The sequence below is a fragment of the Catharus ustulatus genome, chromosome 21, assembly GCF_009819885.2.
Source record: "Catharus ustulatus isolate bCatUst1 chromosome 21, bCatUst1.pri.v2, whole genome shotgun sequence".
In the NCBI taxonomy this organism is placed as follows: Eukaryota; Metazoa; Chordata; class Aves; order Passeriformes; family Turdidae; genus Catharus; species Catharus ustulatus.
This window is the reverse complement of record NC_046241.1, coordinates 1,712,239-1,738,530: the sequence shown is the minus strand read 5'-3', so window position 1 is coordinate 1,738,530 and position 26,292 is coordinate 1,712,239. Positions and strand designations below refer to the sequence as shown.

The 26,292-nt window shown below is 50.6% G+C and overlaps 2 protein-coding genes and 1 long non-coding RNA gene across 3 annotated transcripts; 2 read left to right on the top strand and 1 right to left on the bottom strand.

Moving 5' to 3' along the window:
* Positions 1-966: 966 nt before the first annotated feature.
* Positions 967-13,400, top strand: LOC117005700 (ectonucleoside triphosphate diphosphohydrolase 2-like). Its single transcript, XM_033077695.1, has 9 exons — positions 967-1,108; positions 3,112-3,229; positions 4,774-4,924; positions 5,664-5,823; positions 7,042-7,269; positions 8,391-8,663; positions 9,975-10,070; positions 11,126-11,257; positions 12,487-13,400. The coding sequence occupies exons 1-9, from the start codon at positions 995-997 to the stop codon at positions 12,712-12,714; spliced, it is 1,500 nt and encodes a 499-aa protein (XP_032933586.1). The 5' UTR covers positions 967-994; the 3' UTR covers positions 12,715-13,400.
* An 8,475-nt stretch (positions 13,401-21,875) lies between these two features.
* On the top strand, positions 21,876-23,995 carry TUBB4B (tubulin beta 4B class IVb). The gene is made up of 4 exons (XM_033077485.1): positions 21,876-22,004; positions 22,091-22,199; positions 22,274-22,384; positions 22,787-23,995. The coding sequence occupies exons 1-4, from the start codon at positions 21,948-21,950 to the stop codon at positions 23,845-23,847; spliced, it is 1,338 nt and encodes a 445-aa protein (XP_032933376.1). The 5' UTR covers positions 21,876-21,947; the 3' UTR covers positions 23,848-23,995.
* On the bottom strand, positions 23,885-25,806 carry LOC122149444. Its single transcript, XR_006163099.1, has 2 exons — positions 25,677-25,806; positions 23,885-24,073 (listed from the first exon to the last, which is right to left on the bottom strand). It is a non-coding gene; the product is annotated as an uncharacterized LOC122149444 (long non-coding RNA).
* Positions 25,807-26,292: the final 486 nt, after the last annotated feature.

Genomic DNA, 26,292 nt, shown 5'->3' with positions numbered 1-26,292 from the left:
CGGCTGTCTCTTCTCCAGGCTGAGCAGGCCCAGCTTCCTCAGCCTTTCCTCACAAGAGAAACATTTCAGAACCTTGACCAACTGAGTAGCTGTCCACAGGACGAGCTCCAGGAGCTTCCATATGGTGGGACTGTTGGGGATGTCCTGTGTAGGGCCAGGAGTTGGACTCCATCCTTGTGGGTCACTTCCAACTCAGCAGATTCTGTGATTCCATGCTTCTATACAGCAAAACTCGCGGTTCCTGGGGGTGTCTGAGGCTTCCCTCCTGGCTGATCACAGGCAGACAGCAATGAAAAGAGGAAACATCACCAAAACCAGAGAAGTGGCCTTTCCCCATTCCTGGTTTGATCTTCAGATCCGTGACCAGTCTGTGGATAGGAGCAATCAGCCAATTGCCTCAGTGCGAGCAGCCACAGAGTTTACTTCAGAATTTCCATTTTCAGGGGTGAAACTTTGTGGCGCTGTCAGGAGAAAGCAGGCGGGTGTTTCATAAAGCCTGAGCTGTGGTTATTTTCCACAGGGACGCTGTCAGGAAGGGGGGCTCAGGCCCTCAGAAATTAAGTAAATCCAGTGACAAGCATTTTCCCCACTTCTAATTTGGAAGCTCACATTACCAGCCATGAAATACCAAAGGGATGAGTTTTGCCTGCCTTCTGCTTATTGCACAGCTGAGTTAACCCCACATTTCTGTTTACCTCAACCCCAGTGCCTGGGGCAGTTTCGAGGTTGCAGCGGTGCCGTTGCAAAGCTCGCACTGGGATGGGCACGGAGCCCTCCTGTTATTTATGGACAGCAGTGCTGGAAGGGAAAGAAGAGCTGCCTGATGCATCATGGCCAGGCCCACGCGTCCTTGTGGTCCCTGTGGCTTGGGGCTGGGCTGAAGTCAGAGCCTGGCCCTGGCCACGCCTTTCTGCTCTTTTTAAAGGTTGTTAAAACAGCCAGTGCCAGTTTGCTGCTCCACTGCTTCCTCTTTCGTGAAAGGAGAAAATCCTTCATGTCTTGGCGTGAGCTCCTTCCCCCCTGGCTGGTGATTGTAGCAGGACTGACGGGCATTGTGCTGCTCTGTGTCTCCACCAAAGATGTGCCCATGGCCCCACTCAGGACCAAGGTAAGGCTCTCGAGGGGTGAGGGCAGTTAAACCGGGCTGTTTTGTTGATTTTGACTTTATTTTATTATTGAGCTAATTACAAACTGAGGAGGGAACTGGAACAAGACTGTCAGGACAGGTTGGCATCTTTCAACATGCTGTAGGTTTTTGAGCCAGAAACAAGCCCACCCCTTTGGCTGGTCAGGAGTACAGCCTGGATGTAGTCCATGGATCAGTGGAGATGCTCAGGGAGGCTGAGGAAAGGCAGCCCATGTCAGGAGCTGCCCCAGAGCAACAAGGAACCAATGGTGTCAGTGCAGGGAAAGAACTAGGTCCCTCTCAAAAGTCAGTAGGAATGTGTCCCTGAACTGCTACTTCTGTCTTAAAAACAAACTGTCAAGCATTCTTCTCTTTGGTCCTGTCTCTATTTCAATCAAAGAGCCAGCATGCTTCTCACAGCTAGGTCAGGTCTGGGAGGGGGTTAATGCCCACCTGCTGTCTCTTGATGCTCCCATTGCTGAGGTGAGCTCAGTGCCACACCATGTTTAACCCAACAGAAGGAGGTTATCCTGCCTGTTTAGAGATAGCACCTCTCCTCCATGCTCCTCTCAGAAACAAAACTGGATTAGAAAACCCCTTATTGCTCTGCATTCTGTCTTTTCCTTGTTAAGCTGGACATAAATGTGGTGATCCCTCCCCTTCTCCCAGCAGAAGCCTCTAATTTTCTGAAGGAGGAAAAAAAAAATCCATGTTTCTCCACCAATGCCATTCCTTTCTTCCTCTTGTGCGGCAGCCAACATGTCCCTGCTGGAAATCCGAGCTGTCACTGGTGTGGGAGGGTGCCAGCAGGCTCGGGCAGGGAGCTCCATCCTCCTTCCGCATTGCTGCTCCAGCCCAGCCCCACCAGCCCCTGGCCTGGGTGCCAGGACTGGTGCAACTGGGAGCTCCAGGAGGGCAGCAGGCAGCCAGCCTCACCCAGAGGCTGCAGCCAATTCTGTCTAGTGCTGAAACCTTTCTGGTGGCATTAACATCAACCTCTCAGGAGGTTTCTCCTCCCACTCAGTCACAGCTCTATTTGTGTGTGAGATGCAGCTTCGACCACGCACTGCCATGGAGCTCATGAGTTTCCTTCCTGCCTGTGTAGGAGATATCCCAAACTGGGGTCGTGTAATAGGGAGCAGAGGAGCCCTAGGCTAGCTCTGGAGCTCTTTTGGGTGTGGGAACATCTAGAGCTGTGCTGCAGGGTGATCCATGGCCTCCACTTACTCACCCTCATGTACTGGGAGCAGCAAGGCTTGGTCAGCAGCAAACAAACACCGGGGACAAAGAGACAGAGAGCCCTTGGCTTGGGCAGTAGCAGAGCTGCCAGGGGACAAGGGGCTGAGCTGGTCATGTTCACTGCTGCTGCTCTTCCTGCCAAGACATCATCTCTGTCTCTGAGGGGCTGCTGTGTTGTACAGTGTCTGTGCTGGTTGCTGCAGCTCCCACAGCTCTGCACACATTGGGGCAAACCCAGCCTGTGTCACACCATAGGTACAGTGGAACATCAAAGAGACACAGGAGTCCTGGGTTCCTCAGGATGAGCGAGCTGCAGCCCTCCAATTCCTGCATAAAAGCCTGAGCAAACCAACCAGCAGCAGTTTTGAGTTCCAGAATCAGTGGAGAACCCGTACAGTGCCATCTCCCACTGCTTTAGGACCTGTTTTTCCTGAGCTCCAGGTGGCTCAGCTCTCAGAGGAAGCCCTGCCTGGTTTCAGGAGAAGCTCCAGTGCATGCCACTGTAGGGCTGATGTATTTCTGGGTGTTTCTCCACTCCTGCTGTTCCTCATGCATATTCAGAAATGCAGATGGTTCTCTGCAAATCCTCATCATCTTCTGGCTTCGCCTGCTTTGAATGTGACAAGTGAACTGCATTGCAGGCCCAGGGATGACCCAGAATACCTATATGTGCTGGATAATCCTACAGTATCAATCAGTATTCATTCAGTAGTGTTTTTGAGTAGAATGGTTTGGGTTTTTTCCAGTATGGCATTGTTCTGGATGCTGGCCCATCCCGCACCATCCTGTTCATCTACCAATGGACAACCACCAATGCAAGCAAGACTGGGGTGATCAGAGGATGCAGTTCCTGTCCTGTGCAAGGTAAGGGGTCCATCTCCTGCTCAATGGTTTGTGAGACTGGCATGGGATAGATGGAAAAACAGAGACTTGTGCATGGACCAGTGCTACAAGCTCCTTGGCTCCTGTACCACCCAGTTGTGCACTGAAATCGTGAAGCACAAGTTGCTTATTTTCAGCATGGCTCTTCTCCACTGCGCAGATTTAGCCACGCACAGCTGGACATCAGGCACTTGGCAGCAGCAGGTGTCAGGATTTTGGGGCTGCTGCAGGCAGGGAGGTATGCAGAGAGGATGGGGCTTGTCCTGATGTCCACATGGATCAATGGTAGAGCCAAGGTTGCTGGAGCTTCTCACCCAGGAGAGGCAGGGAACAGCAATGGAGACAAATCTGACTGCAGGATGACTCCTGGTATCTTCTGCCTCCTCCTGACTGTGCCCTGGGGCAGTAAGTGGGGTAGCTCCAGGACAACAGAGCTGCAAAGACTCTAATCCTCTATGTGGCATTTGACAGCACATGCATGAGTTCAGCTTGCCTTTCATTTCAGAGAATTCGGGGATTTTCCTCACGAATTTGAATCAGTTTGGCCCTGCCAATGCCAGCTGAGTGGGTTTCATGCATGAATGCATGGGGTTTTCCTTCCCTATCTCCTAATCTTGCTTTGATGTTAAAGCCTGGTTGTAGCGGGATGCTGGGAAGGACTGAGCCCTCAGCAGCAGTGTGCTGTGGGAGGGCAGCTGCACAGCAAGCAGGGTTTGTGCCCTTGCAGGCTGTAAACAACACAAATCACACACAGAACATGCAAGAAGGGCTCCCTGAAACCTTGTACATGTCTCTGTTTCAGGGGCTGGGTTATGCAGCAGCTCTGGGAGGCAGTTTGCTGTCAGCAGTGGCACAAGAGGCCCAGGCAGGTCTTGAGCCCAGGTGTGAGTGGCCCTGTCTGCATGGCAGCACAGCCACAGCCCTGCAGGGGCTGCAAGGAAGCTGCAGCTCAGCCCTGCACAGGGCCCCAGAGAGCAAAGCTTGTGGTGAGGGAATCAGGAGAATGGGGAAGAGAGGCTCTTCCTGGGTAATAATTCAAAACCAACATTTAAGACCCCATTAACTTGCTGGAAAAATGAGTCAAGGCTGGCACACAACTTCCTTCTGCAGAGCACTGGCTTCTTCTAGGGCAGGGGTGTCTTGCTTGCCAGCAGGGGCTCAGTGGCTGGAGGAGAGAGGTGACACATCAGCCTCCGTGTGTCCTTTGCTTATTTTTATAGCAACTAAAGCCACATTTCTTCCTTTGTGGGCTGAGACAGCCTCAGCTGTTGCAGCAGTCATGTGGCTGGTATAGATGTCTCAGCTGCAGAGCTAGAGTAGTCTTAGTGTAATTTGGGATTTCTATGCACGTGTATTTTGGTCCCAGTTCCATATTTTAGTAGGATGGATACCTGCAAGACCTCCTTCATTCCACCTGTGACAGATTCTGCCTTAACCATGTCCTAGGATAGCAATCTCTGGGGTAGCAGCTCTCACAGTTCTCCCAAAACTTCCATTAAAATTACATTCTGTCTCATCATCCTCAGGTCCAGGAGTCTCCAGCTACTCAGATTCTCCTCAGAAAGCTGGGAAGAGCTTGGAGCTATGTTTGAACTGGGCCCAGAATGAGATCCCAGCAGAGCAGCACAGCCAAACCCCCCTGTACTTGGGAGCCACCGCCAGCATGAGGCAGCTGAAGTGAGTGAGTGTTACAAACCCACACCCAGAGATCAGCACACATCATGGGATCATTCTGTGCAGGCATCTCACCCTGTCTGCTCTGCAGTGTGAGCCATCCCATGTCAGGTAAAGCTTCCTCAGCCCTGAAGGGAGGAGCATGGCATGGCTGTGTCTCCATGTGTCACCCCAGGAAGCCATGAAGATGACAGTCCTGCAGCTGCTGCCAGGCTGGTAGTGTCTCCTTCACACTTAGACTTTCACAATTAGTGCTTGGGAAAACACCATCAGTCTGGAAGCTCAAGTGTTTTCAGTTTCTGTGACAGCCCACATGGGCTTCTTGTATTTCTTGTCAGCAAATTGGAAATGGGAAGGTTCACCTTATCACACACTTGTGGACCCTCTTCCCAGTCACCACATTACTGAGACCTTTATCTCCTTTTAGACACTGGGGAAAAGTAAGGTCTGGAGGGGACCAGGCCAGTGGGATAGGGCCAGAGGATTTCCTCAGTGACAGAGGATACTAAGTCCTAAATTCTTAAATGGTGGCACAATTGTTCAAACCATCCCTCTGCTGTACTTGCCTCCAGTGCCATGTGAGAGGAGAGGGAAGCAGCAGCAGGTGTGGGTTTGTCTTGTGTCTCTGGGCTACTACCCAAAATAGGGAGCACAGCAGAAGCCCTGCAGTGTGCCCCCACTGCAGGCTGCTCCTGGAGGATTCTGTAACATCAAATATGCCTTCTTTTTCTTTTGTGTTTAGCCTCACCCATCCCATCCTCTCTGACAGTCTCCTTGCAGCTCTGACTGGCACCCTGAAGTCATCCCCCTTCAACTTTCAAGGGGCACAAATCCTGTCCAGCCCAGAGGAAGAAGCATTCAATTGGGTTGCTGTTAACTATGTCCTGGAGAACTTCTTCAAGGTAAAGGATGATTCTTCCTGGGGCACATAGAGCTGGGCTGAGCAGCTCTCAGAGACGAGTGGTGGGGGTGGGTAAACCCCTGTACTTAAAACAATGCTTCAGCACAACTTCCACTTCCTTTCAGAGGAGGCAGCTTAGATCCAGAACCAGCTGTTTGAGCTGAGGTGGTGAGGCCCTGGCACAGGGTGCCCAGAGCAGCTGTGGCTGCCCCATCCCCCCATCCCTGGAACTATCCAAGGCGAGGTTAGATGGGGCTTGGAGCACCCTGGGATAGTGAAAAGTGTTCCTTACATAGCCTGGCCATGGGGCATCACCAAGAGCTCCTCTGCAGGGCCTCTGTCAAACAGGAGTTGCTGCTGTTTGTGGAGTACTGTGGCATTGCCACTGGAGTCCAGCTGTCCCACGGGGAGTCTTGTGGATGGCAGAGAAGCAGATTCTGTTGCTGCCAAAGCAAAAGCCTCTCTCAGTGAGACACCAGTGAAATGAGGGAGGTCTGCTCTGTATTTAGATAGCACTTGCTAAACAAAAAAAAACCAAAATTCAGTTTTCTTGTTTCACCCATCACTTCTCAAGCCAAAGGGTCTCAAATAGAATGCAGAGGGCAAGAGAAAGGTGGGTCAGACTGAGTTGTTCCTGATCAGGGTTGTGAAAAGCAGCTCTGAAAACCAGCAGCAAGCACACACTGGTTAGGGAATTGTCAGACTTGCTGACAGCAATGTGGCCTCCCCCAGCCAGGCACAGAGGTTTACCCCATGTAAACTCTCCTGCCCATGCATTGCCAACTTCAACATTGCCAAAGTCAGTTCTGCAAGACTGGAGATGATGCCACAGGGTTCTTCTGACAGAAGTATCACTTTAGTATCAAGGCAGCACTTGAAACCCATCTCTGCCCTCTTGGAAATGTCCCTGCCACCACTCCCCACTGCTCTCTCCACTGTCCCCTTCTCCTGCCTGCTGATTCCACTGCCTGGTGCAGCCATCCAGGCTGGGCAGCCCAGTTTGCCCCCACAGGCTGTGGGAAGGCTCTGTGCAGGTGGCAGTGTCTGTACAATGGCTCCTCTGTTCCCTCCAAAGCATCCTTATGTCCTGTGGGTAAAAAAGAGTTGGGCTGTGGGCACCCTCAGCTGCTTTCTCTCTCTGGGCACTAATGCTGGCACCTGGCTGTGACTGAGATGCAGAAGTCTCAAGGATTGACCTCTCTTGTTCTTTTTGGCTCAGTATGACTGGCGAGGACAGTTGGTCCCCTCCAGGAAGGGGATGGCAGGAGTCCTGTCTGTGGGAGGAAGCTCAGCACAGCTCACTTCTGAGCTGGAAGAAGAGAAGCAGGCCCCAAAGGAGGGAGTGAGGCTGCAGCTGTACGGGCAGACTCACAGGGTGCTGACCCGCCAGTGCCCCTGCCATGGCACGGAGCAGCTCCGCAGCAGGCTGCTGTCTGTGCTCATCCAGGTGAGTGTCTGCTCAGGCACAACATCACTAAATGACACACACAAGGTGTGGTAATGGGCAAAGTGCAAATCACCTTAAAGTCAATCCCTCTTTAGGCTGTTTGCATGTATTAGAAAAACCTTGCAAAACTTTCTCTCCCTCCAAGCAGACACACAGGCACCAGTTCAAGGGTTTCCTACTTACAGGTTCTATTTGGCTCCCACTTAATACACACAAGCAAAAAATTGCTCTCCAGAGGTGTCAACATCACCTTCAGGGTGAGCAGAGGCAAGGCTTGCCTCAGCTTCTAGAAACTGCTTCTCCATCCTAAAATGGGAGCACCCAGGAACCAACTGGGACCTTCCATTTGGGGTATTTCCTTTGCTGACTTTAACCCTGAAGCATCTGGGAACTAGGAATCAACTGGGACCTTCCATTTGGGGTATTTCCTTTGCTGACTTTAACCCTGAAGCATCTTTAAAAGAGCAATATTTCATTTTGAAAACATGCACATGTTTTGGTTCTTCCAAACTTTATTTCACCTGGGGAATAGGGGGGAGGAAAAGAGTGGTGTGGTATGAGAAAAACTCAAGAATCACCTTAGTCCTCATCCAGACTGTGTTTTTCAGGAATTAATTGCTTTCTGCCCATTCACTTTCCTCCCTATAGACCCCACTTGCCCTTATTTGAGACCTGAATGTCACACATTGGACACCAACTTCACCACAGTTACACTGGGAAATTGCTAGACATAAGAAACACTGACTCTTGTGGGCTTGAAGGAAGATCTGAAAGACAGATCAGAACAGCCTCCTTCTTGCAACTTGAAAGAGAACTGGATGCATGAAATTGTATTTGTGCTCTAAGGGAGGGTGGGTAGGGCTGGGAATCATCACCTCACAGCAGCTCCAGTCACTGCACTGGCCCTGAGCTCAGCAGGAGCTGGGGCCTGGCTGGGTCTCGTGGCTGACTTGATGCCATAAGATTTGGCAAAGCTTTCACAGCCTCCCTGCTCAATCTCAGCGTTGTAGTGCTTGGGCAAAGCTGTTCCTAACCATACTACATTCTGTCTTCCTGTGTGAAGCCCTGGGATGCCAGTGTCCTCTCTTGCTGCCTCTGTCCTTGTTTTATTCTGCCTCCAGGATCAGAGAAGTGCTAAAACCGTGTCCAATCCCTGCTGGCCCCTCACCTACTCCCGAGAAGTGCAGTGGCAGTCAGTGCATGCTGGGCCCTGTGCTGCCAGTGATGACACACAGGACATCCCTGGCCCCAAGGAGATCTTCAACATCACAGGCTCCAGCAATCCCACAGCCTGCATGAGCCTCGTGCAAAGCCTGCTCAACTCTTCCTCTCCCTGCAGCTTCTCCAAACATTCCCTCAGCAGTGCCCTCAAGCCCCTTCAGCCCAGGTTTCTGGTGAGTTCTCATTTACACTGGGGTAAGCAACTGGTATGAGGAACCCATGAAGAGGGGCCAGTTTGACCATTAATAAATACAGTGGGAACATCCAGACCATGACACTCCTGCCCTCTCCCCCTCATTGCCACACAGCTGTTCAAACATGGACCACTGGCTTCCCACAGTGACTGTGGGGGAGCTTTTCATCCCTGTCTTCTCAATGTCTGCTGTTGAGATCAGCTCTGGGGCTCCATGGAGCCAGCAGGGATGGGCCAGTCAGGAGTTGTGTGCTGAGCACACACCAGCTCTGTGGTAAAGCTGGAGATCCTCTGCCCCTCTCTTAGCAAATTTCTGAACATGCTGCACACAAGCACACCTGAGAACCTGGATTTAGTGGCCACAGTCATTGGATTGTTAAGGCAGGAGTAGCTCAAGATCCTAGGACAAGCTGAGTGCATTTCCAGGGAGGGTGACTATGGAAATTCCCCCAGCTCCCTGCTCTCGAGTCTCCCATGGACATTGTGCCAAGGAGCATCAGGATCATCTCCCAGTCCTCAGCACTGGTGAGGTCACACCATGAATATTGTGCTCAGTTTTGGGCCCCTCACTGCAAGAAGGACACAGAGGGGCTGGAGCTTGTCCAGGGAAGGGAACAGAGCTGGGGAAGGGGCTGGAGCACCAGGAGAGGCTGAGGGAGCTGGAAAGGGGCTCAGAAGGAGAAAAGGAGGCTCAGGGAGAAATTATGGCTCTGCACAACTCCCTGACAGGAGGGGACAGCCAGGAGGGTCAGGCTGTGCTCCCAGGGAACAAGGGCAGGAGGAGAGAGAATGGCCTCAGGCTGGGCCAGGGGAGGTTTAGACTGGATATTAGGGAAAATTCCTTCACCAAAAGGGTTGTCAAGCCCTAGCACAGGCTGCCCAGGGCAGTGCTGGCATCATCATTCCTGGAGGAATTAAAAAGCTGTGTAGATGTGGCACTTGTTAATTGTTTAGTGGTGTGCTTGGCAGTGCTGGGTTAATGGTTGAACTTGATTTTAGACATGTTCTGCAACCAATATGATTTTTTGATTCTATGAGCAGTCTACCTATCCAGGCAGGCCAGGAAGGCTGCTGGGTGTACACTGGGAGCAGACCTCTTTCCATCTCCAGACAGCAACAGCTCTGCCCGTGTCCCTTGAGCCCTTCCAAGGCACTGGAACCAACCCTGCACACCAAGGGCACCCTGGCAGTGCTCAGCCACTGCCCCTCACTTCCCTAGGGGTAATTTCTGGTGTGCAGTGCAAGGACAGAGCACAGTCCCACCCCATGATTGTCTTTGCTGCTGTTGCAGGTGCTTTCTGAGGCCATGGACTTCATGAGAGGAATTGTACCTTCTCCTGACTTGGGTCAGGCTGTCAAGAGGCTGTGTGGGATGTCTGTCCAAGAGGTAACTGTGGAATACCTCAGTGTGCAGGGAGAATGGGAAGCAAGGAACAATTCGTTGCAAAAGCCCTCAGAGCTCAGACTGACAGAGCTGTAACTTATTGGCTCCTTCAAAGAAAATTTTGGAATTGTCTGGATTTTGGGGGTTTGGGTTTTTGTAGGGCTTTTCTTTGGTGTTTTTTTGGGTTTTGGGGTTGTTTTTTTTTTGGGCGGGGGGGTTTGGTTTTTTGGTTTTTACTTGTTTTTAATTTGAGAAACCAGGCTCCACTTACTTTCCTTCCTCTCAAATCCCAGCTGCTGCTGGTAACACCTGGATCTAATTAAATGAAAAGCTACAAATACCTTTTACAGTATTTTAAGGAGCAAACAGAAAGGCTGTCTACTCACTCCTGTACATCACCTAGGTCTTGCTGTTATCCTTCTGTCCTTAAGTGCAAGGGACACATCCACTCAGACTACAGGATTGCTCCCATTTCACCTGGGCCCATGGAGCCCAAGCCAGGGGGAGTTTGTCAGTGCTTTCCCTGAGTTGGTGGTTATGAGGTCACCCTCATTTGCACACACACTGATAGAGCATCCACAGAAACATTCAAATGGGACAATTTCTCCAGGGTTTGTTAATGAGCCCATAAGCAGTCCCTGAAAGCATTCTCTTCTGGAAGGAGGAGAAAGATCCCAATGTTCCAGTTGTGAGAAAGGCTGCAGCATCAGCTCAACCTAATTAGAGAGCAGGGAATCAATCCCACCAAGCAATTCACCAGCAAGGCAACCTGGCTGCCAGTCCTGCTGCTCTTGGATCTGGCTTAGTAAGATAGGAACAAAAGCAGTAACAGGTGACACTAATTTCTACCCCACAGCCCAGTGAGTGCAGAAAATGTGGTTTCAGTCTGCATAGAACACAAACTAAAAACTAGAGAAGGGCCTCCAGTCCCACAGTCAGTCTCAGAACAGGAAAGGAGAGGCTGTAGAAGGTCTGAAATTTGGATAATGACTATTTACTTCTTTTGTTTTTCTCCCTCATCTTCTTTTTCTCTTTTTTTTTCCTGGAAATGGCACCAGCTGATAAGGGAGTCCCAGGCAAGCCTGGATACACTTGTTGATTACTGCACTGTGTCTGCCTTCATCTTCCATCTCAGTACAACAGGGTACACGCTTGACTTTGACCGGCCTGCTTGGACTGCATTCCAGAAGGTCAGTTCCTACAGCACAGTGTTCCCAGTTACCAGCAGGGCTGGTCCCAGTACAGCCAGTTCCCACACTGACAAGCCCTAACCAGCTGGGCTTCTCCAGCAGGATGGTTTTGCAAAATGGATTCACAGTTGTGATAAACAAGAAAACCAGTGTCAGAGAGCCAGAGATGACACTTGTCCTCTCTGAAAAACAAATGGGTCAAAAAACTTCTCTGGATCAACACCATCTTTAGAAATCTTTGTTGACAGGGAAGGAAGAACAGCTCAATCTCCACTTAATGCTAAGAACAAGCTGGTAACATTTTCTGAGCCAAAAGGTGCTTCCCTACCTTTCTGCAACCACCTTTATACTCATGAGGGTTGATAAATACCTCATCATCATGGAATACTAGACTGGTTTTGGATTGGAAGAAAACTTAAAGCTCCTCTCATTCCACCCCTGCCATGGGCAGGAACACCTTCCACTATCCCAGGTTGCTCCAAGTCCCATCCAACCTGACCCTGGACACTTCCAGGAATGCAGAGTCAGCCACAGCTTCTCTGGACAACCTGTGCCAGGGCCTCCTCACCCTCCCAGAGAAGAATTTCTTCTTAATATCTAATAATCTAACCTAGTCTCTAATAAGGTCTGAAATTGCTCCAGGATCTGGAGGCCCTAAGGACAGGGGGATTTGATTCAGGTCATTCCCTTCACAAAAGAAAAGAAAGCCTGTTCCCAGACCTCTTCACAACTGACAATCACAGCCATGATCCCACTGAGCCAGGCCAAGTAGTGACCATCAGAAAAGGCAAGGTCATGAGGTAGGTCCAGGACCCCCAGGGAGCCCAGCTTGGAAAGACAGAGACAAGCAACCTAAACCATAGGTCTGAGGTTCAAGCAGGGCCAGAGAGACAAATATCCACAGACTTTAAGATCCACTTGAAAAACCCATCAGTAAGCAGAGAACAGCACTCCCCTACAACACAGCTCAGGAGAGAGGGGGCTGCCCAGGCCAGAGCTTACTGGACCGCCCATGCCCGTGGGCAGAGATATGGGTGGAAGTGCCATTAGGGCCTATTGGTGTACTCAGGGCACTGAGAGTGGGAGAGCTCCTCATTTCAAGCCAAATCCTTGGATCAGTCTCAGATAATACATACAAATAAATACAAAGCCTTGGGCCCAGGCACAGAAACAAAGCTGGGGTCCAGGCCCTCTCCTTCTCTTCTGACCTCTCCTTTTTATTTCAATAGATGGGTGATAGATCATCTGGCTGGACTCTTGGGTACCTGCTGAGTCTGACCAGCACCATGCCCCAGGACAGCCCAAACATCCTCAAGGGGATTGAGCCAGGGGTCTGGTCCTTGCTCCTGATCCTCTTCGTGGTGCTGCTCATGGGCTCTTTCATGCGCATCTCGTACCGAGTGATGGTCAAGGAGAGCAGCTCCAGCCACAGGAACAGCAGTGTTTTTGATGACTGACACTCTTCAGTGACTCAAGACTCTTGTCAGAGCACAGTTAACAGGGTCCAGACAGAAATCACAGAGGTGTAAGTCACTGGAGGATGCAGTGATTTTCCTGCAGGGCTCCCAGCAACATGCTGGTACTTGCACTACTGTACTTGGAGACAATGGGTCCTGCTCCACAGGAAGTCTGTGATTCCTGCTGGATGGCAAGCTATTCATTCTCCAAACAAGAACAGCCTGCATGGCTCTTCCTTGGGCTACAGCTTGGATTACTCATGTCAGACATGAAGTGATGCCTCTGAGCAGGCAGGCCCTGAGCTAATGTGAAGTTAATCTTGTACACTCCTGTCAAATCAGAGGAGGTGTGTCTGAAAAAGAGTCTCTGTCCTCTTCTGTGGCCTCTTGAGAGATGATACCTGCAGCATTGCCATTAGTGAAGATTGGAAGGGCATTAAAATACAATCAGAATATAAGATCCAACTGCTTCCATGTTCTATGGAAAATGCAGGTATTTTCTACCTGATCTGTCTGTGCTTCCATCTCAGTGATGATGGCCACATGTCCCTTCCAATGAACACTCCTGCTGACCAGGAATCCTTCAAAACAAATCCTTCCTAGTCTTGGCCTCTTCAAAATGTGCAGAAGATCAAAGGAGAAACAAAAGGCACAGAGCACAGCTGAGTTTTTGTCTCTCAGCTGAGTCACAGGGTTAAAATTGCCAATTTAAACTCTTTAGCAAGGACTCAAATTAACATATTTAATTTCACATTTGCTAAAGCTGGCCTCATGCTGGGCTGAGGTTCACCTGTTTGTTCATTTGCACTGACCTGCTTCTCTTGCTGACTCTGGAAGTGTCTCAGCTGACACTGTCCTTTAGACCAGAGCAGACTGAGGAACAGAAGCTTTCCTAATTGTGACTTTCATATTAGACCATGACCAGAGTTCCTTTATGATCTAATAATCAGGATTTCTCTGGGATCTGGCAGTCATTCCAGCTCCTCTGGTCTGCTCTGCACATCTGAAATATGAGTGCTGCACAAATTCGGTGTTACTACAAAGAAAAGGGATCAATTCACACTGTCCTTTCGCTAAGGCATTCAGAGCTCACTTCTCAACTGCTTCAGAGGCTTAAAACACACAGACTGTTAAGAGCCTCAGGGACGAGTGTCTCCAAGTCTTTTCAGACCACTTTAAACAGAAATGTAAATGCAGAGATGTGCCTTGCAGGGTTTTTAAAGCTACCATAGCACCTAAATCCTTTCAAATCTGATTATTCGTCCCTTGTGCTTCTAACTGATAATATAGGACACACACACCCCATAATATTGGGGTATTCCTGCATTTTCAGGCTGATTAATGAAGGTTTGGAACCTGCCAGTCAAGTTTAGAGGGGTGTGGAAACAGACTTAAACAAACTTCATATTCATTTCTTTGAGTTGCACGTTAGATATTTTTAATTATATCATGTCATTAAAGATATTTTAATAGACTGTCTGTGTTATTCTTGGCAAGAGATCAAAGCAGGGGGGTTGTTGTGAACACAGGGTGTTTCAGTGAGCAGGATGGGGGTGCTGCTGCTGCCTCTGCTCAAGAGCTGTTTTGCTGTGTACTTTTGGGGTACACAATGAGAACCCCTGCAGGCACTTTCTTTCCAGTGAAAGACAAAGATTTCAGATAACCTGACTGCTGGTATTTAGTTCATGAGAGACACACCTACACCTTTTGATGTGTTCTTTGCTCAAACCATCTGAAGAAGGTAGGAGGCATCCAGGCAAGGTGGCATAGAAAAAATAAAGAGGTTATCATGGAGTCAGCAATATCAGGGAAATTCCTGAGACTTCATTCATCCTGCACCTGGAAATGCAATCCTTTAACAGAGCTCTGTGACCTGACAGCATAGGGGTGAGCTCTGAGATTCCTGGCTGACATTTGGAACCTGCCAAGGAAGAATCCTACCACTGTCAGAAATGGAAACAAGCCAGTGAGATGCCAGGAACTCCTGGACTCCAGGTGCTCTGGTCTGTCAGTCACTGCACCTTCCTGAATTGGAATAGATCACAGGGTCCAAGACAAAAGAGTATCAGCCAGAACTTCCCCAAGCTCTCATTTAGAAGCTTTGGGAGTTCCACACAGATAATAAGTGAGTAACCAGACAATGAGCTCAGTGTGGCCTCCTGACACTTCACTTTTGCTTTGCCCATGCCACTGAATTAAATCCCTGCCCTTTGAGCCACCCTGACACTGAGCCACTGCTCTGCCATGTGAAGACCCACAACCACTTCTTTTTCTGACAGATAAAAACATTTGTAGATGTATTTACTAGATGATAAGGTAGATTGATATTTTGGTGTTTTGGCAATAAATAAAAGGCATAAAATAAGAAAATGGGGAAGCTATGAGAAGAAAGGAGACTAATACTGGTAACATATTTCTTCCTCCTAGCTCTCTATAGAGCAGCTCGTTCATGTCAGCCCCACAGTAAGTTTGCAGAATAAATCCCCAGATTGCCTGGACAGCAGAAATCTACTTAAAAGGAGATTCTAGATGAATTCACTCACTTTGAAACAAAGATGCTTGCAGGCCTTTGGTTACAATTCAACTGTGGAAATGATAAATATTGAGGATTTTCTAACTGTCTGTAAATTCTTTCTGTTTATACACAGGGCCCTCACTTCTCACTCAAGCTGAACCACGGCAGAGATCTTCTGGCAGATAATAAAGTCTGCTCATGTGCAACTGCAGTTCTGCTGCTGTCAGCAAATACCAATAAGAAGGAAATTAAAAGTATTACACACAAAAATTGACACCAGATAACACTTTCTCAGTTTATCTCCAGGCACACAACAGGGTGACTGACCTGCTCCTGGCTATTGGGGCTTAACTGTCATTTAGGCATCCCAAAACACCATGGATTCTCAACCAGTACATCCCATCTGCGTTGTCCCAATGAATTCCCATGAATATTGAGGGAAATAGTTCCTTGCCTGCAGTTCCACTCTATAGTACCCACAAGGCCTGAGTTGTTTTTCTTTCTTCCCACTCTGACATGCTCAGGCTGCCTGTGCTAGGAGAGACCCAAGCTGAGGCCCTGGAATCCAGAATCATTTGTGGAGCAAATCCAGCAGAAGATGAGAGGAATGCCTTTTATGGATGGCTGGATTTAGTATCAGTATATTTTCATGTTGTTCTTCTACCCTGCCTCTGATCCTGTATCTGAGTGTCTTTCCAGAGAAGCAGGCAGCCATATGATGTTTACATCCTACCTCACGGACTATCACTCCTACTTCAAGAGCTAATTCTGAACATGCTGAAGAACAGGCCTGAAGGAATACTGGGACCAGAAAAGCTGCAATTTTTGCCACAGCTTTCTTAATATAAAAGTCCTTTCCCAATGCCATCAAACCCAGGCAAGTCCCAGTGTTTTGGTGCTTTCTAAGTGCAGACATCACTCTGTACTTGTACACTGATGTGACCAGTTCCCTCCATGTGAGATACTCAGAGCCCTCCTGCAGTTGGATGCTGTCAGATCCCAGTTCAAGTCAGATAAACACAACAGGAACTGCTGCTCCCTGGAGTAGTGTGCAATGCCAGGGATCAGTCACGAGAGGGAGGCTGGCAGAGCACCCCTCAGAAAGCCTTAGGAAATCTCTGACACAGCCAGCAGCTTCTCCCACCACAAACGACATCAATTAGCAAGGAGGCTTCTCTGGGAACCTGTCATGGATACTCTGCAGTATGGGAACTCCCTGTGTGGGATGTGAAAGCTGCTCTGACCAGGGATTTAAGAAGCCATGGCATTGGAAGAAGTCCTCTATGTAGGGAGACAGGCACTAGCATGGAGTATGGATGAAGCCTCTTTTGGAAACAAGAGGGGAAAAAGAATAATCCCTACCAGGAAGAGGAGTGCCCTGGAAATGAAGAGGTTTGAGAGAGACAGAGGAATGATAAAATCAACTTCTGTGTGAAGGAAAGCTTATTTTTATTCACAGCAGGGGTGTTACCATATGTGCACCTCATGACCAAATTAGTCACCACTTCTTGGTGGAAAGTCTCAGGAGAAACAGATCCTCCACGTGGAAGAAGACAACAGATATCAGGCTTATCACTGGACAAGAACAGCAGCAGAGCTGTGGAGCCTTCATGAAAACAATGTTCAAAGTTCACAGGTTTCAAACATGAAGGCAATAGAAATGGCCGATTATTGCTAACATTACATAAAGTAAAAGCCAGTTTAGCATTACCTTGTCTCACAGTATCACAGAAAATATTCAACATCCTGGAGTGAAAGTTCTGAAGGGTCAGACTCACAGCCTTGTGAATAGAGTTACTCAGTGGAAATCATGAAACCAAATGGAAGGATCTCTTCTTGCACACAGATCATGGTTAAACCGCAGGACTCATCAGGGCAGGAGGCTGTTTATGCCAAAAGTTTACATGGCTGCAAAAGGTGATTAGATAAATTCTTAATAACTCATTGGGGCTATTAAACAAAAAGTTGCTTGCGGCTAAAGAACTGCCTGAACCACCTGGCACATCCATATCTGTTTGCCCTGTTCCTCTTTGGTAACTGCTGCCGAGCATTAGAGACAAGACACTGGCCTGGGTAGACCTGTGGCTCGATCCCATTCAGCTGTTCTGATTTCCCTTAGGCAGGAATCCCTCAAATGCACCTCTCACTCACTGGTCTCTGGAAGCAGCCTCTCACCTCCGTAACTTCAATATCTCAGGAGTAATAATTTCTGGAAAACAAGACTGGTTATCCTCAGAAGTAACAATCAGATGAGAATGAGAAAACACCTGCACATACCCACATCTCTCTTCAGTGTTACCACAAACCTGGAACCACCCCAACACCGAAAGGTCTCTGGTTCTGGAGACAGCTCCCACCCACACTCGTCCTCCAGTGTCCCTCCCTTAACTCAGGGCTTCAGGTTTTTACCTACAGAGACAGAATTAGTTGTGTGATTTCTGTCTGGGCTCCTGCCAGCCCCAGGTAGAGGCTCAGCTCACTGGATCCTGTTTCAGAGACACAGGCTGCAATCCCACTGGTTAAGCACCAAGAGAGGAACGACAGTCGCTGTCTGCCTGCCTGCTGAGGGGAGGGATCAGCTCTGTACACACACACACAGAGCACTGGTTCAGCAAAAGGGGACGGCAATATGCAAAAGTAAAAAGAAAGTCCCTCCCCACTCTGTTCAAACCAGTTGTGTTTACAGTAAAATCTGTTTCCAAGCCAAAAGCAATACAGGTAGTAACAAAATCAAAACAATTGCAATTAAAAAAAAAGTTTAGAAAAAACCCTAATACATAATTCAACAAAACAGAAAGGCGATTTCCAACTTGTCTTCACTTTCCTGAGCCCATCTTTGGGTTATACCCATGGTCTTTGGCCATGTAACACTGCCCTGGTGTTTTCTAGGACCCCTCTTACAGCTTAATTTATGCAGCACTTACACATGGGATCTGTCCCTAAATGAGGTGAAATCTTGCTTGTCACTTGCAGCAGAGTTTGAGGACAATGTTCAAAGTAATCAAACACCAGCTAAGACAGATGTCTGCAATGAAAACACGATGTGGAAGCTACAAACATCCCACCTCAGTGCTGTCCCTTTCTCTGCCCTCCCAGCTGCTTTCCAGCATTCCCTACAGCCTCTCCACTAAATCAATGGCCACTAGAAATGCATTTCAGCATTCAGCTCAGGCAGGACCATGGAATGTGCAGCTTTTTGTCCCAGAATTTGCCTCACACTCAGTATTCCATGCAGAGGTTTGCCTTGGGAGGAATGCTCCATGTGAGCCAGGGTTCTGGCACAGACCTGCCGTGGCATTTGCCAGCTCACCTCCTGGCACACACTAATTAATGCTGGCCTGCCACAGCACTAGAAATAGCAGGGCTGACACGGTCGGCAGCTCCAGCAGCTCTCCATGGAGACTCCTGACTGTGTTCCTTCTCAGAGAGATCTTAGAAGTACTGGCATTTTACTTCAATTTTAAAAATGGGAAAATATTTAAGATAGAATTGTCATTTCCTGTGGATGTGCAGTTAGCTAAGAACAGAAACACTCGCTGACTGGGCTAGAATTAGCAAAAATTAATAATGCACAAATAATTTAAAATGTATCCTCCATGGATATTCAGGTGGCTGAATCTCCTGGGGAAACCTCTGGAAGCTCAATCAGAGAGCAAAGTTTAGCTCCTCTGTAGGGTCCTAGCCCTGCTCCACTGGGAGCAATGCTGCCGGTGTTCTGCAGACAGGTAGGGGAGCCTTAACCAAGCAGAGCATTTCCACTCTCACACTCCCTCTGGGAATGCTGGGGGTGGCAACAATTGCTCACTCCACACATTACAGAGCAGCTTCCCAAACATGAAAGGCAGTGCAGGCTGGAGTAGAGGCTGTGGGAAGCACAAAGGCTTGGGATTGCTCACGCAGTGAGGACATGGATGGCACTAATGCACAGGCCTTTGCTTTCTGGCCCTGGCTGAAAAAAACCCAAACCTGTATCTGCATTAAATACAGCAGCACTTGTACCACAAAACCTTCCCCAAGCCCTGCAGTGGCTCCCTGCTCCATCTCAGGGCAGGTTCTCCAGGGTTTCCCGAGTACACATGGCTGTGAACGCTGGGCTGAGCACACCTGATGAGAATTGATGCTGAATGTGCCTTCCCGGACAGCACGACACAGGCAACTCTACATTCCCTGCTTTTAATCACAAAGAAGCCAGGATTCCTCCTGTACATTACTCTGAAGAGATGGCATCACATCCTGCAGGAAAAGCTGTCTTTACAGATTAGCACAGCCTTGTGTGAAATGTTGAGCAAGTCTGATCCAGATTCATCCTGGCTGCCTTTGGTACTTAAATGATGCTGCAGTTTTTGGAATCGGTCATTTCAAACACCACCACAGAGAACAGAAAGCTGTTGTCAGAGGACTGCTCTGAGCTGGAGTGGGCCAAGCCATCCCTTTCCACTGATTCCAGAGTGAACACTATTCAATCAATTCCTGTAATTAGTGGGATAAATCTGGACCCTAATGCCTCTGCATTACTCAGCTGTCTCAAAGGGAACTGCATAAACCTCCTGCATTCCGGCTGCGGATGTGAAGGATGAGCTAGCTGTATGCATTTCCCCAGACACCTCTGAGGCTGACACACACCTTTCCAGGACCCTCTCAGGTCACTCCTGATGCTCTGGGGCTGCTCCAATTGTTCCTGGACTCCTTCCAGCACCTCTGCAGGAATATGTTTATTTGCCAGAAATATCGATCATCATAATCTTTTTATTAAGCCGACGATCAGAGGACATTCAACCTCCAGCCAAAGCCTTCACAGAGCTTCTATATCCTGCCACCTCCTCACCTGACCCAGCCACAGGATTGGATTATTGTTATCCAGGCACAGATTCCAGGATGTGTATGAGCTGTTTGTGTGTCACACAGAGCTGGCCTGTCAGCAGAATTGAGGTCATGGCTGCGTTTGCCTCAACCCACCCCATGGCAAGGCAGCAGGATGAGACTCCCTGCCTTGGGAGCTCCATTAGGAGCTTCTTTCAAGTTTTTGCTGCAGTATGAAACAAGAAGAGATGCTGGGACTTGTAGACCAAGCCGGCATCACAATGAATACATACAACCATAAAAAGATTTTGCTGAAACAATAATCAAATATGCTTAATAAAACTGTGACAAATGGATGCACTGTCTGGGCAAGAATATGCTCACAAAGCTGGGAGGTAGAATAAGGGACAAGGAAAGGCGATGGTGGTATTTATTCAGCATGGGGTGTCTGGCTGCCTCTTGCCAGGGCTGCAGCACCCACACAGAGCCCAGGATGGAGGCGTCCATGTGGAGAAGCCTTGGGAAGCAATGTCTACCTCAGATCCCCTCACAGGAGGGAGGCCTTCAATAGGGCCTTCCCCTCACATCACAGGGGCCGCTACAGAGCTGCCACCACAAGGCCCAGAGCAGCCCTAAGCCCTCACAGTGGCTGGGCCCCTCAAACCCCACACTCCCCTCACAGCAGCCAGACCCCTCAAACCCTCACAGCAGCCAGACCCCCCAAACCCTCACAGCTACCAGACCCCTCAAACCCCACACTCCCCTCACAGCAGCCAGACCTCCCCCAAACCCCCACACTCCCCTCACAGCAGCCAGACCCCCCCAAACCTCCATACTCCCCTCACTGCTGCCAGAACCCCAAACCTCTACACTACCCTCACAGTTGCCAGGGCCCCCCTCTGCCCTCTCACAGCTCCCTATGTTCCCACAGCCCCCCAAATCCTCACACCTCCCTCACAGCCCTCCGAGCCCTTACAGCTCCCCTAAGCCTTCACGCCCCTCACAGTCTTTACAGCTGTCACCCCTGAGTCTTTAGGGTCCTCCAAGCCCTCAGAGGAGCCAGGCTCTCTGAGGTCTCAGAGCCCCTGTCACCCTCCCAAGCCCTCACACCGCCCGCCCCAGCCCCTTCCCGCCACCCGCCCGCGCTGTCGCCATGACAATGTCCGCGCGCGCGGCCCCGCCACCCTCGGGCGGGGCGGCGCGCCAGAAAGTGCTGGAACGCCGCTGCAGCCCGCGCGTGCGCACGCGGGGTCCCTCCCCCACCCGCTGCGGCGCCGGCTGGAGTGGGACGGGGGGACGGGCAGAAAATGAAGGAGGGAGGGAGGGAGACCTGTCTGGGGGAAGGGAGGCTAGGGGCGGGGGGAAGCGCTGGGGACCCGCGGGGAACCCGCCCTGTCCCGCAGTGAGGAGGAGCTGCAGCCTCCGCTGCGCAAAGCGCGCACTCGGGTCCGTGAATGGGCGGCTGCGGCGGCCACCGCCCAGAGCCCGCTGCGGAGTCACTGCGACGGTTACCAGGGCGCCTCGTTCTCCGCCAATCAAACGGCGTTAGCTCATCCCCCAAGGCCGGCAGCCAATGGGCTTCGACATCAATCATTCAATTGAGCCAATCGGGAGCGCCGTGAGCGAGCTGGGGCGGGTACTCGCTGCTCCCGGTTGCTTAACCGTAAAGCCAACAGACAGGCGGGCGGGGCGAAAAGGCGCCGGTAGGTTGAGTGACAGCTGCACAGCCAATCAGATTCTCTCATTTTTAGAGCCTCGCTATAAGCATCCAATCGTTGCTGCAAACGGCCACCTGGGCGGGGAGAAGACGGCTGCGCGCGCATTCCGCTGCTATATAAGGGCTGGCGGTTGCCTCTCGCAGCCAGAGTCAGTTGGGGAAAGGCTGTGGTAGTAGGGAGCGCTCGGAGCCGCCGCCATCATGAGGGAGATCGTGCACCTGCAGGCCGGGCAGTGCGGGAACCAGATCGGAGCCAAGGTCTGGGCAGGGAAAGAGGGCACGGGGGCGGGAGGGGAGCGCGCCCGGTCCAGCGTGGCTGCCGCTGACGCGCTTCTCTTCGGCAGTTCTGGGAGGTGATCAGCGACGAGCATGGTATTGACCCCACTGGCACCTACCACGGGGACAGCGACCTACAACTGGAGCGCATCAATGTCTACTACAATGAGGCCACAGGTAGGGCCCGGACCCGCCCCCCCGGCTCCCCTCGGCCCCCCCGGCGCGGTAGTCACGGCTCTCCTGTGTTGCAGGCGGCAAGTACGTGCCCCGCGCCGTGCTGGTGGACCTGGAGCCCGGCACCATGGACTCGGTGCGCTCCGGGCCCTTCGGGCAGATATTCAGGCCAGACAACTTCGTGTTCGGTGAGTGCGCGGGGGCGGGAGGAGCCGCGGGGTGGGGCGGGCAGGGCACTGCGGGGCTGCCCCGCCGCACATGCTCTGAGGGACCGGCCCGGACGGGGCTAATCCTGTGTGGAATACCGGGATTGCGGCTGGGAGCGGCTCCGAGGTGGCACCAGAGGTCGTTGCTCTTCCGATTTTTCGTTACCGCCTCTGTGCGTGCTACCGGGAGAAATGGAGTGGCTGCTGTATCATTGATAATTAATGTTTCGCCTGTGTCTGCCGAGCCACTGCAGAGGTGCCTGTGTGAAACCACAGCCCTGCGCTCGATAAGATGAAAGCTTTCGTGGAGCCTGATGCTCTTAAGCTTTGCTTGTAAGCAGGAAGCAGTGACCGTAATCTAATATGAAAATGGCTCTTTTCCAGGTCAGAGCGGAGCAGGAAACAACTGGGCAAAGGGCCATTATACGGAAGGTGCTGAATTAGTCGATTCTGTGTTAGATGTTGTAAGGAAGGAGGCAGAAAGCTGCGATTGTCTCCAGGGCTTTCAGCTTACTCACTCCCTGGGTGGTGGCACAGGCTCTGGCATGGGTACCCTTCTTATCAGCAAAATCCGTGAGGAGTACCCAGACCGAATTATGAATACTTTCAGTGTGGTGCCCTCCCCTAAAGTGTCAGATACTGTAGTCGAGCCCTACAACGCCACGCTGTCTGTGCACCAGCTGGTGGAGAACACAGACGAGACGTACTGTATCGATAACGAGGCGCTGTACGACATTTGCTTCAGAACACTGAAGTTAACAACCCCCACCTACGGTGATCTGAACCACCTCGTGTCAGCCACCATGAGCGGTGTCACCACCTGCCTGCGGTTCCCAGGCCAGCTCAACGCTGACCTGCGGAAGCTGGCAGTGAACATGGTTCCTTTCCCACGTCTGCACTTTTTCATGCCTGGTTTTGCCCCACTCACGAGCCGTGGGAGCCAGCAGTACCGGGCTCTAACCGTGCCAGAGCTCACCCAGCAGATGTTCGATGCCAAGAACATGATGGCGGCTTGTGACCCTCGTCACGGCCGCTATCTGACCGTGGCCGCCGTCTTTAGGGGCCGCATGTCCATGAAAGAGGTGGATGAGCAAATGCTCAATGTTCAGAACAAAAATAGCAGCTATTTTGTTGAATGGATCCCTAATAACGTTAAGACAGCAGTCTGTGACATTCCACCTCGCGGCCTCAAAATGTCTGCCACCTTCATTGGCAACAGCACGGCCATCCAGGAGCTGTTCAAACGCATTTCTGAGCAGTTCACTGCGATGTTCCGCAGAAAGGCCTTCCTGCACTGGTACACAGGTGAGGGCATGGACGAGATGGAGTTCACAGAGGCTGAGAGCAACATGAACGACCTGGTCTCTGAGTACCAGCAGTACCAGGATGCCACAGCTGAGGAGGAGGGAGAGTTCGAGGAGGAGGGTGAAGAAGAAGCAGAGTGAAGCTATGCAGTGGAACCACCTGTAAATTTTGTTTAAAGTTGTATGAACTCTCTCATTCAAAAGTTCTGTTTGTGTTGTGTTATTATTGCTGTTTCCGAGTCACTCCCAATGCTGTACAGGCACCATTAAAGCAGTTTTCACAGTGCAATTCCCCGTCTCCTCTGTTCACACCGGTAGGATTCCCGCGTGGCATTGCCATAAGTGAGCCCGCAGAGGTCTCGAAGGCCTGGAGGAGAAAAACAATGGGCTTGGCCCAAGCACTGCCCCCTTAGCCATGGCAACCACCCCACTCCTGCCCTCAGCCAGGTGCCGCCTCCTGTGTCACTGGCACAGTGACAGTCCTGCTGGTTTGGGGATCACAGAAATTCCCTGGTGTTCTCTTACACTCAGGTACTGCTGCAGGGGGACACATTAAACAGGGAGGGTGGAATTAACTCCAAGCTGTATCTAAATTTAGGTACCTGCCTGTTGCAGCCTGGCAGGAGCTGAGCAGGGGCCACAGGAGCTCTGAGCTGCCTGGGCACAAAATGGTGCCACAGAACTGCCACCCAGCACTGGATGTTGTGCAGCAGCTGAGCTGCTCCTCTGCAGCTTCTCAGCACTGCAGACAGCAGGGAGCCCTGGCCTGGCCCAAGGGGGACAGGTGACACCAAAGCTGTCCCATGTACACAGCCCTTCTGCACTGATTTCAAAAATCACAGTAAAGGTTTTGATAATCAGGTGTTGGTGCAGCCTCTGCTTTTGGAGTGAGCTGAACACCTGACAGGTGTCTCACTGGTTTGTGTCCCATGAAAACTCTATTTATAGCAGGTTTTTATAATGGAACCAGCTCAGATGTTTGGTGTCACTTAAGTGACAAAGCTGTCACTGAGAAGCTGGACAGGAGGAGCAGGCTCCTCCCCTGCTGAAGAAATTCTGTTCAGCGTTTTAAATTATAACTGCTTTTGTTTAAAGGTTTTCTGCCTTAATTAATTTTCTCCATCCAGAGCTGGACTGGTTGGAGCAGTTAAAACTGTGCTGACTGGTGGCTCCAGAGGCAGGGAAGTGGGAATGTCTGCAGGAACAGGGCCTGGTGTCACACCTGCACTCAACATTCTTCTCTCTGGGCTCAACCTCCCCATCAGCCCCAGCCCTGCCAGGAGAGTTGTTTTCCCTCTCCTTGCTTTCAGTCCTGCCCTATTTTATATCTTCTCCCATTTTCCCCCTCTGCACTGCAGCAAGGACGAGCAATGAGTTCAGTTCTTCCCAGCTGAGCTCCATGATTTCCCACCCACATTACTGAGCTGTGACCAAGCACAGCAATGCATTAGCTGCTGATCTGTTGAGATTATTTAGCCTGGGTACATTAATGCTTTCAGGTGCATGAACACACCTTCCCCTTCCCCACACAATTCCCCCAGACCTCTCCTTTTAGGCATCCCAAGACATCACAGGGCTCAGGCCTGATGGCAAATTCCTTTTCCCTACACTTTTTGTGCTTTCTCAACACCTTCATAGCATCTACCTTTTCCTTTTTATCGGACTTCAAGCTTTTCACAACTCCCTTTCCTGACAGGTGACAGGTGGGATGTCACTGAGCCTGCCCTGCCTGGGCAGGGGATGGTGGCTGGAAATGTGAAGCCTGGGAGAGGCTGGCAGTGGAATGCTGGGCTCTCCTGCAGCCAAGGCATGGCAGAGTTCCAGCACCTCGGCACAGAGCAGAAGAAAACCTACTACTCATGTGGGACATCTCAGTGATTGTTCACTTCTCTGCCACTCCAGCCAGTGGCACTCCTTAACCCAGTAATTAGTATTAGTGACTTTCATTTTCACTCAGCTGATGAACTTACATGGTACAAAGCCAGCGTAGGCAGGTTTGAGTCCAGCACGGCTGTAAATTTTGGTGTCTGGCCAGTGTGTAAGGGGGAATCTCGTGCCCAATGTATAAGGTGGATTTCTCTGCAAAAGCTGGAAAACAAAACAAAAAAAACCCCCACAACAACATGGAATGGTTTATTTCAAAACATACTATTTTTACCAAAGTCATGTGCTTTGACTCTGCATTATATAAAATATTTAACCAACATAAAGCAATTCTCCTTCCAGTCCTGCTTTCTTCTAATTAAGAGCTACATTGCATCGTCCCTTTTTCCACTGCATAAATTTTTCTCCTGGCAGGTGTTTACAGCAGTCCCTGCCAGCTCATCCCCCATGCCCACAGCATGGCCCAGGTGCTGTCCTTGGGATCCCTGCAGACCAGGCTGCAGAGATTTATTCCCTTGGGGATCATCCCCAAGTCCCCAAGGCCTCGTGCTGCTGCTCTGCTGTCCCTGGAGCTGGGCCTGCTCCTGTGCCCTGGCTGTTTGGGTTTGACCCCCTTTGTGTTTCCATGAGTCCCATCCACAGGAATAGCCTGGAATTCCCAGGCCGGGAGGAGCAGGAAGGCTTGGGGAGCGTTAACTGAAG

Coding starts and splice junctions, on each gene's coding strand:
- TUBB4B (XM_033077485.1), top strand. CDS start 21,948: ATGAGGGAGATCGTGCACCTGCAGGCCGGGCAGTGCGGGAACCAGATC. Junction 22,200..22,273: donor CTACTACAATGAGGCCACAG/GTAGGGCCCGGA, acceptor CCTGTGTTGCAG/GCGGCAAGTACGTGCCCCGC. Junction 22,385..22,786: donor GCCAGACAACTTCGTGTTCG/GTGAGTGCGCGG, acceptor GCTCTTTTCCAG/GTCAGAGCGGAGCAGGAAAC.
- LOC117005700 (XM_033077695.1), top strand. CDS start 995: ATGTCTTGGCGTGAGCTCCTTCCCCCCTGGCTGGTGATTGTAGCAGGA. Junction 1,109..3,111: donor TGGCCCCACTCAGGACCAAG/GTAAGGCTCTCG, acceptor GGTTTTTTCCAG/TATGGCATTGTTCTGGATGC. Junction 4,925..5,663: donor GCCAGCATGAGGCAGCTGAA/GTGAGTGAGTGT, acceptor TTTTGTGTTTAG/CCTCACCCATCCCATCCTCT.